We start from the raw sequence: 16,219 nt of genomic DNA, 5'->3' as shown, positions 1-16,219 counted from the left end.
TTGCACTGCTCAAATATGGACTAATAACTCCCAAACTCCATAATTACCAATAATACTTTGAAAAAAATTCACCTTTTTTGGGGCCAAGGAGGTAGGGAAGAAAACTCTTAACAGCTACTGGCTCTGCAAACACCAACTGATTAAGCAGAAGAGGCACCAGCCGTGAAGCTATTAATTCCTCTGACAGGCAGCTGACTCTGTCCAGGAGGAACCTGAGGGCAAAGAAGGAAAGCCTGGGAAACTGGCTGTGACACTGTATCAACTCACTTGTACAGTTTAGACGCATGCAGCTTTATTCCACTTCCATCAAAGTGATGAATCTGAAATGTAGCTAGAGAAACTGTAGCTAGGTCAGTCCCCAGGTATTTAAGAAAAACACAGAAGGTGTGAGGCAAGGCCAAACAGTCAGTACATACACAACCTCCAATCCAAGCTAGGAAAATTTTTTCAAAAAATGGCCCCTCATTAATAGCAAGAGTGTCTTCTCTCCCCGCTAATAAGCCAGAGGCTTTCTGGTCAATAAAAGGTACTTTCTCAAGTTTAAAAGACGTAGGATATTACATTATCTAAAGTTTCCACGGTAAACAAAATACTAGCTTTTGTTACTCAACTTATTAAAACAAGCTATGTACAAGCACTTAGTTAGGAAATACACAGATATCAGGTGTTGGCAGTAGTAAAACGCCACTATACAATCACCCTGAGCAGGTAATCCTGCCTCCTCCTTAATTGGGAAACAGGCCCCACCATGCTTTATCTCCTGCAAGCCCCTCGGCCACTATCGACAAACCAGTCCACACCCAAACTCACTCCCAGCTCCTTTTCAGGTTCCATGGATGCGAGGGCTTCCTCTTATTGAAGGTCACCCCCACTGAGCCATTGCCCCAACTCCCCCTTCTCCCCCAGGGCCATGCACCGACAGCCCCCCAACACAACTGCATCTTCAACTCCTCCCTCAGTCCCCCACCAGCTCCGTCCCATCAGCCTACAAACATGCTCCCGTCTCTTCCAGCCTTAAAAACATCCTTCCTAAAAAGAAAAAAAAAAATCCTTCCTTGACTCCATTAGCAATTCTTTAGCAATTCTATGTTCTTCTTCTCCAAGCTTTTCAGGAGATTTTACCCCAAGTCCACTTTCTCACCTTCCACCCATTTCTCAATTCACTGCAGTTTGATTCGCTCTGCTGAAACAGCTCTGAGACAAGGTCATCAGTGCTCTCCTGACTGCTAAGTGAACAGGTATCTGTTGACTGCTCCTATCTTTCTGAAATTTTCTACTCCTTTGGAATACCAGCCTCCTGGCTGTCTCTCAATCTCCTCCAACCACTGCTTCTGTCTCATTCATCAGCCACTCCCTCCCCACTGGCCCCCTTACAAGGTTGTGTGCCCCAGGGTTACATTTGGGCCACTGTACTTTTCATGCTACCCACTTTCTATGGGGCAATGTCACCAACTACAGGCTGATGAAGCCTCACATTCGCCTCTAGCTCATCAGCTTAAGACCTCTCTCCTGAGCTTCTGACCCATCTGCCCAAATGCCCACGTACATCTCTACCTGAAGTCCCACAGACACTTCAAACCAACACACTGAATGCCAAATTCTTCATTTTCTCTGCATGTAGGTTCTCTCCTCCAGTATTCTCTAATTCTTTTGGTGATAATCACTAAGGCTTGTCAGTCTGTTTTAATATTTCTTATCTGTGTCTTCTTCACTGTACCATCACTGCCCTTACATGAGGCTTCACATTTACTACCTGGCCTACTGCAGTCTACCAACCGATCCAAGTCTTATGTGAAATAAACCTGTGCCCTCCATAGAAAACAGAGCGATCCACCCAAGGGGAAACAGCCATCTCACAGCCCATTTTCACTCCTTTGATGGTTTCAAGGCCTGAAGTCCACTGCTTACCAATAGTGTCAATACTCCTAAGTGCCACGTCCAAGGGTGCCCACCCCTTACCCTCCAGCAGGACCCAAGCGCTCATCATTCCTCGCACAAGACATACTGTGTCTTGCCTCTGTGCACCGGTTCATGTTGCTCCTCTGCCTAGAATACCTCTTCTCTAACCTCCTTCTCCCCCGTCCTCTGTTGTTTTCAGGACGACCCCCTCAAGCTCCATCACTGTTTAAGGGTTATCAGTCTGTATCTGTTTCCCTCACCAGAACTGTCCATGCCAGGGCCTAGAAAAGAGCCTGACGTATAGGAAATGTCACTAAACTTTAAGAAAACAAATGTCTGACTCATCCTCTCTAGGACACCTGAAGTGATTACATGGACTTAACCCAAGTTACTGAATTTTAAGGCCTGAATTTTCTAAACTTACTTGAAAAATTCAGCTTTTTCCTCTTCACTCTTCAATGTTAAACTTTTCAAGAAATTCACAACTTCTAGAAAATCATTCCTAAATGCCAAAAAAAAAAAAAAAAGATGCAGGACAACAGATTAAAGATGGCGTTGTCAAATATTGAAGCAATAACCGCAGACCACACCACAATAATATTCAACAAAGAAACATTCCCCTGTGCCACTTGGAAGATTCTATTATAACTAAGTAGCTTATAAGACAAATACTATGGAACAAGTCCACAAGGAATTTAATATTTTAAGAATATCAAAGAGATCTGTCAAGAGGATACACGCTTAACCACACACACATGTGCATACACAAACGCTAACAAACACTGTGGTTTTAATCATCATCATAATCATCCAAATGTTTTGTTGTAATAGGATGTGGTTACATGAACTATCCTGGGAGAAATGGTATTACCATTACAAAATAGTTGCTAATTCTCAAGTCTCCTTTGGTGAAAACTATTAAAGAGGGCTGGGGAAAGAGGAATTTCTGGTATAAGTCATAGCAATCTTCTCGGTTCTCCCGTTGTAGTTGTCTGGTCACTTTTGCAGCCAGGCAGGGAAGAGGGTGAGAGGAGTGGTCAGTTTCCTGCAGGGTCTCCAGAGAGCCCCGCGGCCACTCAGCTCCAAGCCAACGTCGCCCCTGGAAAGGAGGCTTCAGCAGCAGCCTGCAGCCCCCTGCCAGGACAGCTGACCTCCTGGGTCTCCACTCCTCACATTGACACCTGTTTCCCTCTGGCTCAGCGGCAGAGAAAAAGCACAAAGCCTTAACCGAAGTGCAATGAGGTTGGCTTGGCTGCCTCAGCGGGAAATGCTGGCCCTCCTCCTCCTGCTGCCGCCTCTGGCCGGGCTTTCCCCTCTCGTGTAACAATCAGATTTGGGGGACAGGGCGCCGGTGTGTGGTTTTGGCTTCCCTCTCCCATCTCTGTTTAACACATAATTCTTACTAAAGAACTCTTATCACACACAGTAGTGAGAGCATCTATTTACTATAAAGGATTCTGCTTTGTAGAGATTCTATACCAAGATAAAGTATCACTATGAATCACCCAAAAAGACATGGAAATACCTTGGTTAAAAGACTTATACTGGGAAAGGTCTGAACAGTTTCCCTGGAGCATAAGTGACAAAACCCTTGTAACTACAAGGAAAATACCCCCTCTGCCTTGTTTAATAATATACACCCCCATCCTCAGAGGTAACTGTCCCCCTCCAGGGATAATATTAGCTTTCCCTTCACTCTGGTTTCTCTCAGGCTTTCTGACTGCAAACACATAGGATTTTTAGTTTCACAACTGACATAAAACTGATTTTGCTAATAAAAGTCATGAATGTGGAGTTAACCTGTGCAGAAGTTCTGCAGTCATGGAAATTAAAAAATAAAGGACACATAATTAAAACTAACCTGGAAGAGAGGTTCAAAAACATCTGAATCCAGCGACAGTATTAACAGCTACACTGTGCCCTCCCACTAAATTGACTTCTTTGCTCTTCCATCACGTATCACTAAACAAAGAAAACAATCTTCTGCCTGAAGAAAAATAAGCTCATTTCCACACCCCCACCCAACTGAAATTCAACAATAACAGACTCGTATCACAATGGCAGCAAAAAGGAAAGGCCATGTTTATTAAGTTCCTCAATTAACTTCCAACTGTAAATCACTGGACATAGCCTAGCTTCTTCACATTCAGAAGCCCTAAGTAATCCAGCTATAATTTCTAGACCCAGGCCTCCATGACAATTAAAGAGTTCGAAAACTTCCTATCTGTGATAGGAAGCTGAAAGGCAACCCAATTTCTCCCTCTATTTTCCCATGTGGACATGATTCACTCTCTTCTAATAATGAAGGACAACAACAGCAGCAAAAGGACCGCAGCATTTGGTCCTCCAACACCCACCACTGGAGCATAACCCACAAGAGAGCAGGCGGGCATCAGTGGGGAGCAGCCAGCGTGTCACACCAGGCGCCCTCACCTGAAGAAGTCATGGGACAGGAGGGTGCAGAGCGCTGGCCGACAGTTTGGAATGGGATTCAGCAAAGTTGAGTGCAAGGTCTGTTGAAAGCTGGAGAGAACATCCGCTGAAACTGAAATCCAGAGCGACAGTTAGTTTCCAATGCCGTCTCCCTCTTTTCAGGACCTCTATAGCTGGAGACTGACGAGAGCAAAAACCAACCTGTAAAAGCCCAAACAAACAAAGCCCTGGCTGTTGCTGAACAGCTTCCTGCTTTCCTGAAGCCAAGCTCCTTGACAGGTGTAGAAAATTGTCCTGACAACACATCCAAGCCCCTGCTCACGTACCTCCCCCCCTTGGAAGCCCTCTCATTTCCTGACTGTCAGTTTAACTCAGCTCAGGCCCAGAGGAGGAGGTTTAATAAGCGGCAGGTTTGAGGGCCTTTTCAACCAGGTCTCCTCACCCACAGAACACAGGAAGTTATCTGAATGACTATATTTTCAATTCTCTCATGGGTGGTACATAATTGCCACCATTCTAGACACAGTGAAGAACAGTGAGTTCATCATCCACCAAGAATGCCTCAGGGTTTAATTCTCAAGTGTTTAGGCTGGGACAACTCAGAGCTGACAGCTGAATGGTGCTTGTGACTGCAGAGCACTGCGTGAACCGGGAAGAAGAAACTGCGTTAGAGCTGCAGCAATGTGAGATATAGGCCAGTAAGGGGCCTAAAGAGACATGGACCCCAGTACACTTAAAGGGTGGACAACTGAAGGCCTGGAGTGGCTGGAGGAGAGTGTAGCAGGCTGCCAGAGAACTCAGAAGAGACCTATGTGTTCAGTGGCCTGGGCTTTGAGGGCCAACAAAAGAAAAAAGTAATGAGTAAATGAAATCACAAAGAAAAAAATCAAAAGAACTTTGAAAAAAAGATAAACGTTAATCTTGATTTAGAAATTAAGAAAAAACTTTGAATCTTACTCTATTCTTCAGATCATTACATATACATCAATAACAGCATTCACTTACTTTTTGGCTGCCTTGATAAAGAATCGTCTTTAGACCATAAATACCAATACCAATTAATAAGATAATAACATGATATTCATAGCCATAGTTCCAAGTTCCTACTTAAAACTTTTTTTTTTTTTCTTTCCTGCGGTACGCGGGCCTCTCACTGTTGTGGCCTCTCCCGTTGCGGAGCACAGGCTCCGGACGCTCAGGCTCAGCGGCCATGGCTCACGGGCCTAGCCACTCCGTGGCACGTGGGATCTTCCCGGACCGGGGCACAAACCCGTGTCCCCCGCATCGGCAGATGGACCGTCAACCACTGCGCCACCAGGGAAGCCCTAAAATTCTTTTAACTATGCAAAGTAAAGAAACCCGAAGCTTCTTCCCTCCCTGCTATTAGGATCTGCCCTAAACAACTTTCTTGGTAAGCAACAGCTCCTTACTATGATCAAAGACTGCAGTTCTCTGAATACATACAGAACAAGCCATGGATGATTTTCCTACTTATTCTGTGGATGCAGCAGCATAACTCCAACTCACCCTGTTCACTTAAGATTGTGAGCAAACTTTCCACCAATGTCCCAAAAGAATAGGCATCCCGAGCATGTCCATGTGACTCTGGCAGAGTTGTGAATTCTGGAAGCTAAAAGCAGTAAAGACCATTAAAACCAGAGGATCTGCTTTACAAACCATTTCTACTTTTCTCTGAAGCACTTTCTCCCATTTTTGCATTCATTATACTCAAAGCTAACTACATATTACCACACACTAATTTATAGGCTCTTAAAACTATTAGTGAATAGAATTTATCAATGATACTAATAATATCAAACAAGGGCAAAAAGAAAAAAGGTCAGAATATATGTCTGTGGCTTTCAAAAATATTTTTGACTGCAAACCAGAGAAAAAAAATTATCATAATTATCATTATCAACATATTCACATACATGTATAAATACATATCAGAAACAAAAGTTTCAAAAGACAGTACTTAGCTTTACTACCCAAGATGTCCAATGATATTTTCTATTTTATTCCTTTCTTTTTCTCCCTTAAAATGCTGGTCAGGACCCCTAAATTGATTCAAAACCCACAAATCATCAGTTTGAAAAACACTACTATATATACATAGTACTGATTTGAATAAACCTGAGTTATTTCAAGTCTTAGGTTTATACTTAAGTTTATAGTTGGGTTTGTATTTCCTGTAAAGCACACTAAATATGTCTTTAGGGGTCAATGTCTATAGTGGTTAAGAACAAATATAGAGAAAGCAGCTGCTTTTGAATTTACTGGTAAATATACTCTTTCTTTACCACCACCATAATATTAATAATTGCCCTTCCTTACATCTTGGAATCCCAACTAATGGCCAGATAGGCAGATGACTGGTTGGGTGAAGCACAGAAAAGGGCCAGGGTCTTGCTTCCTCAGCTCTCATGGCTTCCAATAATGTACAAAGACTTACCATGAAATAGCTATGAAGCGCCAACCCTGCTCACACTGAGGTACCTCTTATCTTTAAGCACTATCACGGGTGTCTATATGACCAAAAAATGTAAGCTGAGTGTCAAGAAAAAGGCTTTCTGCTGTGATGATACAGTAAGTCTTAGAAGCCTTCAAGGCCAGAGGAATTATGAGGCGTCTATAACTTAGCAAAGAAAGAGGTGGGCAGAGGAAAGGTTTTTTTAAAGTTTCATACACAGTTACACAAAGAAGCCTTCATTACATCTGAAGCGTATCCTCTTACCATCTCTTCAGGAGGGATAGATGCTGGGTCTCTTACTGACTGAATACTCCTCAGAAACTAGACAGAGAAATAAATTAAGGAAAGTAATTCAAGCATATGTTTGGTGAACTGATCTCTTACATTAAGTTACAAAAGCAAAGAGCAATGGAAACAGCAGCAATGAAACCTTCAAACCAATGCCACGCATTAAATGCATAAATTTAAAATCTTGATAACTAAAAAATGCAGATATGGTACCTGGCATGGCGCAAGGCTTAGTGGAAAATAAATTACGAGTTCCCTTTCCTTTCCCCTTCAGCTGGTTTAACAGAAACCCTCTGGTGTTCAGAGGCATCTCTGTAACTGATTTCCTTATAAGGAAATTAGAAATACTTCTTTTTCATCCTGCATAGATATTAACAAATAAAAGTCTTCTCCAGCAGAGAACAAATCTATCATTAATCTGCTCACTGAGTCAAGTCAATCATAAGGTTTGCTGTCACATGAGATATATGAGGATCTTATAAACTACAGAGCCAAAGCCAACATCCACAGAACAAGTACATTCATTCACTGATTCAAAGACTATTTTTCAAGAGCTTATGTGTCCCAAGCACCATTTAGGGCACCAGGAATACAAAATGAATGCAATAAATCCCCGTCCCCAGCCAGGTGCTCACAACCTAGAACTAAACTAAGAACTTAGATAACGTGTGCTGGCTGAGTGCCACGGAAGCCTAGGAGGGAACTACTCTTGTTGGGTAGGGAACGCCTGGGGGAGGGCTTCACAAAGAGGAGACTTAGCCAGATCTAGACTTCAGCTAGGCGTCAGCCGGATCTTACATCCTGCAGAGAACCCAGGGGAAGAAAGGCATCCCAGCAACAGAATGGCACACAAAGAAAGAAGAGGGTGAAAGAGGACCACCCATGAGAACACAGCTGAGATGCGTGCAACAGGATGCAACCGGAGTGTAGCTCAATAACTGAGAGGTATACGGAGCTAAAGGTAGGCTGGGAAGGAGACTGTGAAGGGCCTTGTATGCCACGGTAAAGAATCTGGGATGAACCCCACAGGAAGAATTACATCCTGGTATACTAACTAGATGTAAGCTGACTTCTGAGAAGAAAGCGATCAACAGGGGCAGAAATAAAAAAGGAATGTCTTCGTGGTGGAAGGAGCATTTGAATTGAGCCAGAGCCCCTGAAGGTGCACATGCAACAAGGCCCCCATGTGGAAGCTGCACACAAGGGAACACGGGAAATTAGGCCGAGCCAGGAAGTCGGGGAGCCACCTCATCAGTAAGTCAGGGAGCCACCCTGTCAATAGGGAAATTATGACGGGAGTGGTATTTCTGTTTTAAAAATAGTTAACTTTAGTGGCAACATGCAAAATGGTGAAAACAGGAAACAAAACAGAGAAGAGCAAGGTTGCTCAACCCAGGAGGGAAATATGTAGATCTCTGTCAGACAAAGTTACTGTTCAAGAAGTACCACAGGCAGCAACAACACAGCGCGGCACTAGGAGCAGCTGCGATGCACAGCTCTTAAGACGTGGTGTATGACTCTGGACAACCTGAACGACTGTTCAGTGAACATTTCTAATGTACCTAATATGTGCCAGGCACCATTCTAGGTGGATATATAAAGGTAAGTATACGAGACTATCACCCTCAAGAAGCTCAGCCACTGGTGAAGAAGACAGACACATGAAGGTAATTTCAATATTAAACATTCAGTGGGAAAATTAAGTACAGGCTACTACAGGAGCACAGAGGATGGGCATTTAATTAAAAATTTGACCAAGCCACTCGACCTCTTTCAGTCTGATTCCTCAAGTATAGAATGAGGAGAAAAGAATAAATGACTCCTAGTCCCCCCCTGGAGAGTAAAATCCCACAATTCTATGGATATGAGCATTGACAAAAAAGTCAAGTCTCTGAATCTGAGACCACACTAACATTGAAGGAAAGTCCCTAGGGGAGAACCACACACCAAAATGCTACCAAATTCTGAATAACAAAGAGGGCCTGTCACCTGGCTTACCTCTGGTGTGGCCTGAGGAACTTTACAGACTGTTTCCATTCCTCCCAGCTTCCAGTGCCCATCTTCACTCACAAACACAGATGATAAACAGACATTGTTGTGTGTGAGATGTCCCTGGAAAAAAAGAACAGGAAGAAGATTGCCACTCCAATTTTCTGAGTAGAAGTTTTAAAAAACTAAGTACTCATTACCAAAAAAAAAAAAAAAAAAAAATTATGGCAAGTCTTCCTACTTGTGGCATAATAAACAGAACTACAACTTTAAGGAATGACAAATTGAATGAAGCTGCTTAAACATTATGAGGTTAGAAAAAAGGGAAAAAACACAATAGAAAGGCTTATCTCCCCCTGCCTGGTGAGGCAGGTTAATAAAGACGTAAAAGCCACTGCACAGATATTACACAACCCCATCTCCATTGGAGTCAGGAGATACAAGTGTCCTTAAACATAAATTTGCAAGTCTTTTTAACCTACATTGTATGCTTCAAATGCCTTTAAAGGTACAATTTATCTTTGCTCCCACAGGTTACTGTATTAATTTTCTCCTCTAAATTCTTTCTCACCTACATTCTATCACGAACCCAGATCCACTTCACCTGAAATCTTGTCAGTAGGCATTAAAAAAATTCTGCCTGAAGAAGAGGAAAATGGAATAAGGACCACCAGAAATATCCCACAGACCACAAAAGAGCCAAATTTAAAACTATAAAAAATAGTACAGTCAAATAAATGAGAGGGAAGAAGAAAAAGAGAACAGGGTTGAAGTATGTTTTTCTCCAAACCAGAAATTATTCCAGTAGATAAGTGCATTTTAAATATTCTACCCACCAGATCAAATATGTACACATTTTTATATAAAACACTCCAAGTTATATATATTTTTAAAGGAAAGCTTAAAATAGTATGCAGGTGTTTTTCCGCTTGGGAAAAAGCAAAGGAGAATAAGCACAGAGATGTCTGCTTTATACACACAAGAAATATCTCTGGACTAACACACTGATCATGGTTGTCGATGGAGAGAAGTAGGGCGCTGGATTCAAGGATGAGGCAGGGACTTGTTTTTCCCTATCTGCACTCTCATACTATTCAAACTTTTTACCACGTTCATGCATTTCTCCAACAAAGAAAATATTCCTCCACAGTGGGGCATTAATAATTCTACTTATGTGAATCTTAGACATACTTTAAGAGATGATAAATCCAAAGTGATATTTGGAGACTCTGTCTCCCAATAACAGAAAATGTTTTAAAAACACATTAAGATGAGTCAAATTCAAGTGCTTCTAACTTGTAACTGGTGTTTTTAAATCTCGGGTGGGGAGGGGGGCTGCCAAAGGCCTTAATACTTCAGAATGTAAATTCCATTAACAAATAGTAGCTCAATAATACTGTTAAGAAATAGACAAGAAGTAAACAAAATACTCTATCCCCTTCATAGCAAACACTGCCACAGTGTTAGGGGCTATCTCTCTTTGGTACCACCTACTTGAATGGAAAGGGGTGTGTAAAACTCTGCCTCTTTCTAAGAAATGCTGATTTCTTTCTTTAAAATCTAAAAAAAAAAACAAAACTCCTGAAAACAAATAGGAAGGTTGGTCCATCAGCAGCACTGATGTTACTAAACTTTTATCTTAATAACAAATACCAGCTGTAGCTATTTTTATATAAAGACTTATCCAAAACTAGAGAGAGACTATAGTAAACTGAAATAAAGTTCTACAAATAACTGCCCAGGGACAAAGAACATGTTGCCTGTTCCACAAACCACTTGTCTGTCTGTAGCATCTTGTATGCTGTTTTCCCTCAGGAAGCCTTCTGATAAGAATAGTAACTTCTGATTTCTACAGATACCGTAATTCACCAGCACTACCCCATACATCAGCCTCCTCCCACCACCCCACCCCTGGTCTACATGAAAGCCTGTGAGGCAGACTGTGTCCAGGTTACTTACTCTGTCATGAAGGAAGATAAGAGCCAGCAATATATCATAGATCCCAGCACAGACCTCTGCAGAAGACAATGTTTCCAAAGCCACTTCCAGAGGCTGCACTCGCTCAGTGACAAGATGAATACCATCTGCTTCCACAGTGCAAGATAAAAATCTTAGCAAGCAAGGGTGACGAAGTGTCTTCAAATGCTTTAAAAATATAAACAGAAGAGTTGGTGAAGTTAATGACTCAAAACAAGATTAACTATAGTTTCATTAACATTGTAGTCAAGTCAGAAAATGTATACTTACATTCAAGGTCTTTTCCAGCTCCTTACCTCTCTCACCTACCCCCCCAAGTTTCAAAAAAGGCAGAGAAGAATACGTGACTTGTTCTGACAGTAGTCACTTTACCAACATTTACATTACTCTACAGAGAATTCCAGTTCCATTATGGGAGGGTAAGCCCCCCAAGAGCCTAGATCTCCAATGATTATTGCTATAAACTCCTAACGAAGTGCCAAAAACAACTACCTAAGAACTCTGAAAAGTAAACAAAAACACGTAGATTACGGAGGGGAGTCACACATTGGGGGGAGTTTCCTGGTTCAGGGAATGTCCCTTCTCACAGCTGTGCACTGAAGGCAGTCCCCAGGTGCAGAGCAGTGCAACAAACGTGGCTAAAACTCTGAGAGAAACCTTGCCATCTTTCTGGCCAGGAGAACCAAAGCAGGGCTGAGTATGAGGAAGCTGTCCCAGAGGAGAGAGAGCTAAGGGAGGGAAAAGGAGATGCCCTAGTTATCTGTATACCTACGCAGGTCTCAGACTAACCCCTGAACCAAACACTCATAGGACAGACCCAAACTAGCATGGCAAAGTTTTGAGAAATGAACTAAGGTTTGAACTACCATGCACAGGAAGGCTGGAAGGAGAGTAGTTAAAAAAAAAAAGGAGAAGAAGCTTGAACCCAAGGGGATTGACTGCCTGCAAACAAAAAACATCAATATTCTCCAGAGGACTACAGCAGAACCAAGGTCTATGCAACAGGACATTCAAAATGCCCAGAATGCAATCCAAAGTCACTAAACTGACAAAGAACCATGAAAATGTGAAAAGACAACCAACAAATATCAAACCCAAGATTGACCAACAGATAAACCAGAGAGAGAATTATCAGAAAGAATTTGAAGCAGCTACTCTAACAATTCCCCCTAGAGGTAAAGGAAAGAGTTATGAGATAAGTGGTAAGATAGACGTTCTCAGAAGAGATATGAACGTTACATAAAAGAACTAAATGGAAATTTTGGAAATTAAAAATAAAATATTACAAATAAAAACTTCAATGGATGGACTGAAAAACAGAATGATGATGACAGAGGCAAGAGTCAGTAAACCTGAAGATGTTAACCAATCTAAAGAAGAGGAAAAAGTATTTCAAAAAAAAAAAGATCAGAGCTTCAGAAACCTGGGTGACAATAACAAAAAATTTAATGCATATAATTGGAGTTCCAAAAAAGAAAGAAGAGAGAATTGGGGCTAAAAAATATAATGGCTGAAAACTTCCCAAATTTGGCCCAATACTTAAGTTTACAGATTTAAAAACTTCAATGAACACCAAATAGGATAAATAGAACTACATTATGATCAAACTGCTGAAAATCAAAGATATATTAAAAAATGTTGGAAGCAGCTAGAGAAAAACACCACTGGTGGAGAGAAATAACGAACTGAATGATACTAATTCCTCATAAGAAAACAGAGTCCAAAAGACAAAGGGGAACTATCTTTAAAGCAATGAAAGAAAAAATAAAAGATCAACCCTGAATTCTGTATCTGGCAAAAATATCCTTTAGGAAAGAAGGCAAAATAAAGGCATTTTTGATCATGGAAAATAGAAAAGTTGTTGCTACAAGATTTGCTCTACAAAAATGTTAAAGTTCTTCAAGCTGAAGAGGAAATGATATCAAAGGGAAACTTAGATCTTCAGGATTGAAGGAAGAGCATCAGAAATCAGAAATAATAAACCTCAGGATAAATTTGAAGGCTACTTTTTACTTATTTAAAATATAGACACCTACGTAAAGTAAATATTGTAACACTGCCTGGTGAGGTTTTCAGTGTGTGTGATGTATATGTATGCCTGTGTGCTAGTGTACACATACAGTTGATATATATGTAACCAAAGAACGGCAGGGTTGGGGGCTGGAGACACCTATATGATTCCAAGGCTTCTACATTTTATTTGACTGTGGTACAATACTAACCTAAAGTAGACTATTAAAAGTTAATTATGTATACTGAAGTCCTTAGTGCAACCATTTAAAAAAAATAAAGAAATACAGACCCCAAGTCAAGATAAATTAAAATGGAATACTAAAAAATACTAAAATATTTAACCATCTTTAAAACTTCTTTTTACCATCTAGAAAAGTGATCATCAAAGGTTTTTGTTCACACACTTCACACCAGTAAAAAGGTTAAATTTGTAGCTTATGCATAATATATATGAATGTGTAATATATATTTTGTATATATACGTTTATATATAAAATACATATACTACTATAAAACACCCACAAAATAGAAAGTACCAGGACTTTCTTGGTGGCGCAGTGGTTGTGAATCCACCTGCCAATGCAGGGGACACAGGTTCAAGCCGTGGTCTGGGAAGATCCCACGTGCCACAGATAAGCCCGTGCACCACAACTACTGAGCCTGCGAGCCACAACTACTGAGCCCTCATGCCACAACTACTGAAGCCTGCACACCTAGAGCCTGTGCTCCTCAACAAAGAGAAGCCACCGCAATGAGAAGCCCGCGCACCCCAACGAAGAGCAGCCCCTGCTTGCTGCAACTAGAGAAAGCCCGTGCGCAGCAATGAAGATCCAACGCAGCCAAAAATAAATAAATGGAAAAAAAGATAAAGTACCAAAATAAAAGATTAAAGGTAAACTTAAATAGACATTCTTGATATATTTTCCCCAAATGGCAATGAATCATACTGCACAATCCCTAGGGTATGGATAACCCACTTTAGAACCTCCTAATATGGAGTATTCTCCCGCAAAACACACACCGTTTTCCTTTGTCCTATTTTCTTAGCAAAGAGTATACACAGATGGATGACAAATATAAAACAATTTTGTGTCTGAACCCGAGGTTAATTCTGTTGAGTTGCTTTCCTTCCCTGGTTTGTTTTATAACAGACTTACCAGATCGATTTTTCCAATCTCCACCCATGCTGTTTATCCCCTAAAATTTGACATGAGTAACTTAGGAGATCCATAAGCCAAAATTCCCAACCCAGGTAATAACCTTATCATGTATTTACAGCAAAACTTAAATGCTGGACTGGTGGTTTTCTTTACAAATCACCCAGTTTTTCTAAAAGAAATTACATGACTTTAAATCTCTGAGCTGTACCCTGTACAATCCACTGGACATTGGGGAAGCCTTGTAAACCAATCATCGAATTGGGAGGAGACTGATGGAAAATTTCACTTGGAGAACAGCCCCCAATATAATATCAGGTTTCATTTTCACAAATAAGCACTTAGTTTGGAATGTTCCAAAACATCTCAGAAGAACATGGGATAGTTTAAGAGCCCATAACCCAGCACTGGTGCAAGTTTTATATCAGTCACCTCACACTTGTCTATTAAACTTCTCCCAGGTAAGATCATAGGAGAATCTTCTGAGTGGATTCATTTGCCCAATTTATTTTCTTATCTCAAATTTTGCCAACTCTGGGGATAGCCCCGATAGGATTTTTTGTTTATTCTTAAGAAGGAAGCGTTACCCTCCCCTGATTTACTCTAATAAACAACAAAGAGTTAAGAAAATTTTTTAAACTAGCAATTATAAACTATTAATTTGTATATCAGCTTTTCAAACAATCCATACATACCCATATAAATACAGCAAAGGTCCCGATAAGCCAAGAATTGTGCTAGCAGGTTGGTTGAATGCGTGTGTGTTAAATGAAGAGAACTTCCTACAGGTATCTTTGGAGCTGTGGTTTCTAAGTAAAATTATGCAGCCTCTTTCATATTTTCATTATAAGAAACATTTCAAATAATTTGCAAGCCAAACATGAAATACTTCATTTTCGCCTGTTCAGGAAAAAGTCTTCATTCAGCTTTTGTGTCCTAGGGCTCTAATTATTCTTTGGTTTTAAATCTTCTTTTATTCTCCTTCTAATACTCAGGGCATACTAGTAAGTCAGAAGGAATGCTACCTGGTTCAGTGCTGGCATGAAAATACACAGTCAATAAATGTTCACCTGATTAATAAATAATATGTTCCATTTTGCTTCTGTTTATCCTTTTAACCTTACATGACCAGCAAAATTCTTTATCCGAAGTGACTTCTTGTTTGTTGAATGAAGAACGGGATAACTCTTGCATGATTCTGAACAAAGCTCTTAACTTAGCAAAAACCTTACTTGTCACTCCCCTTTGGCACACACAATGTTATGCAAAAATTATGCACAGGGCTTCCCTGGTGGCACAGTGGTTGAGAGTCCGTCTGCCAATGCAGGGGACACGTGTCCCGGTCCGGGAAGATCCCACATGCAGCGGAGCAGCTGGGCCCATGAGCCATGGCCGCTGAGCCTGCGCGTCCAGAGCCTGTGTTCCGCAACGGGAGAGGCCACAACAGTGAGAGGCCCACGTACCGCAAAAAAATAAAAATAAAAAAATTATGCACAGATTCACAGGAAAGGTTAGCAGTTACTAATCAAATAGATCCAAGCTTCTGCTGCTCCAAAGAACAGAGGGAACAACAAGAGGTATCTGCTAAGTGTAACTAGGATATTTTCTCAATGAACATCAATTAAAGACATAAATCGCTCTTGTTCCGGTGAAGAAAGGTGACTGTTGTCAGATGAGAGTGACTTGAAAGCATTTGTCCCAAAGTTACTGAATGCCTATCACATCTCATTCACTGTACTAGGTGCTGGTCTTTGAAAAAGGATTCTGAGTAAGGACCTTTATTATTAAATATGAGTAGTACTAGATAATGTGCCAATATGTATACTTATCTATGCCCACACAGAGATGTTAAGTGTGTGACTCTAGTTTTGAATATGAACTATCCCTACTTTGCAGGAATCAGTTATGACTCAGCTACCCAGAGAATTAATTCAAGCCTTAGGGGCTTAACTTTTCATCGCCATTCTACCTCTAATTTGCTACTTCACTT

At 41.0% G+C, this 16,219-nt stretch overlaps 1 protein-coding gene across 4 annotated transcripts in view; it reads right to left on the bottom strand.

The window, feature by feature from the left end:
- Nucleotides 1-16,219, bottom strand: part of SCYL3 (SCY1 like pseudokinase 3) — a 42,403-nt gene that overhangs the window by 16,441 nt on the left and 9,743 nt on the right. For all 4 annotated transcript variants that reach the window (XM_030875523.3, XM_030875519.3, XM_030875520.3 and 1 more), the window contains exons 3-9: nucleotides 11,042-11,227; nucleotides 9,092-9,205; nucleotides 7,070-7,126; nucleotides 5,860-5,962; nucleotides 4,333-4,444; nucleotides 2,324-2,401; nucleotides 73-212 (exon numbers count right to left, since the gene is read on the bottom strand). In XM_030875523.3, coding sequence (XP_030731383.1) covers nucleotides 73-212; nucleotides 2,324-2,401; nucleotides 4,333-4,444; nucleotides 5,860-5,962; nucleotides 7,070-7,126; nucleotides 9,092-9,205; nucleotides 11,042-11,227 — 790 coding nt within the window. The remainder of the gene's footprint in view (nucleotides 1-72; nucleotides 213-2,323; nucleotides 2,402-4,332; nucleotides 4,445-5,859; nucleotides 5,963-7,069; nucleotides 7,127-9,091; nucleotides 9,206-11,041; nucleotides 11,228-16,219) is intronic.

This window comes from Globicephala melas, chromosome 1, assembly GCF_963455315.2.
Source record: "Globicephala melas chromosome 1, mGloMel1.2, whole genome shotgun sequence".
In the NCBI taxonomy this organism is placed as follows: Eukaryota; Metazoa; Chordata; class Mammalia; order Artiodactyla; family Delphinidae; genus Globicephala; species Globicephala melas.
Note: the sequence above shows the minus strand (reverse complement) of the source record. Positions and strands in the feature narration are given on the sequence as shown.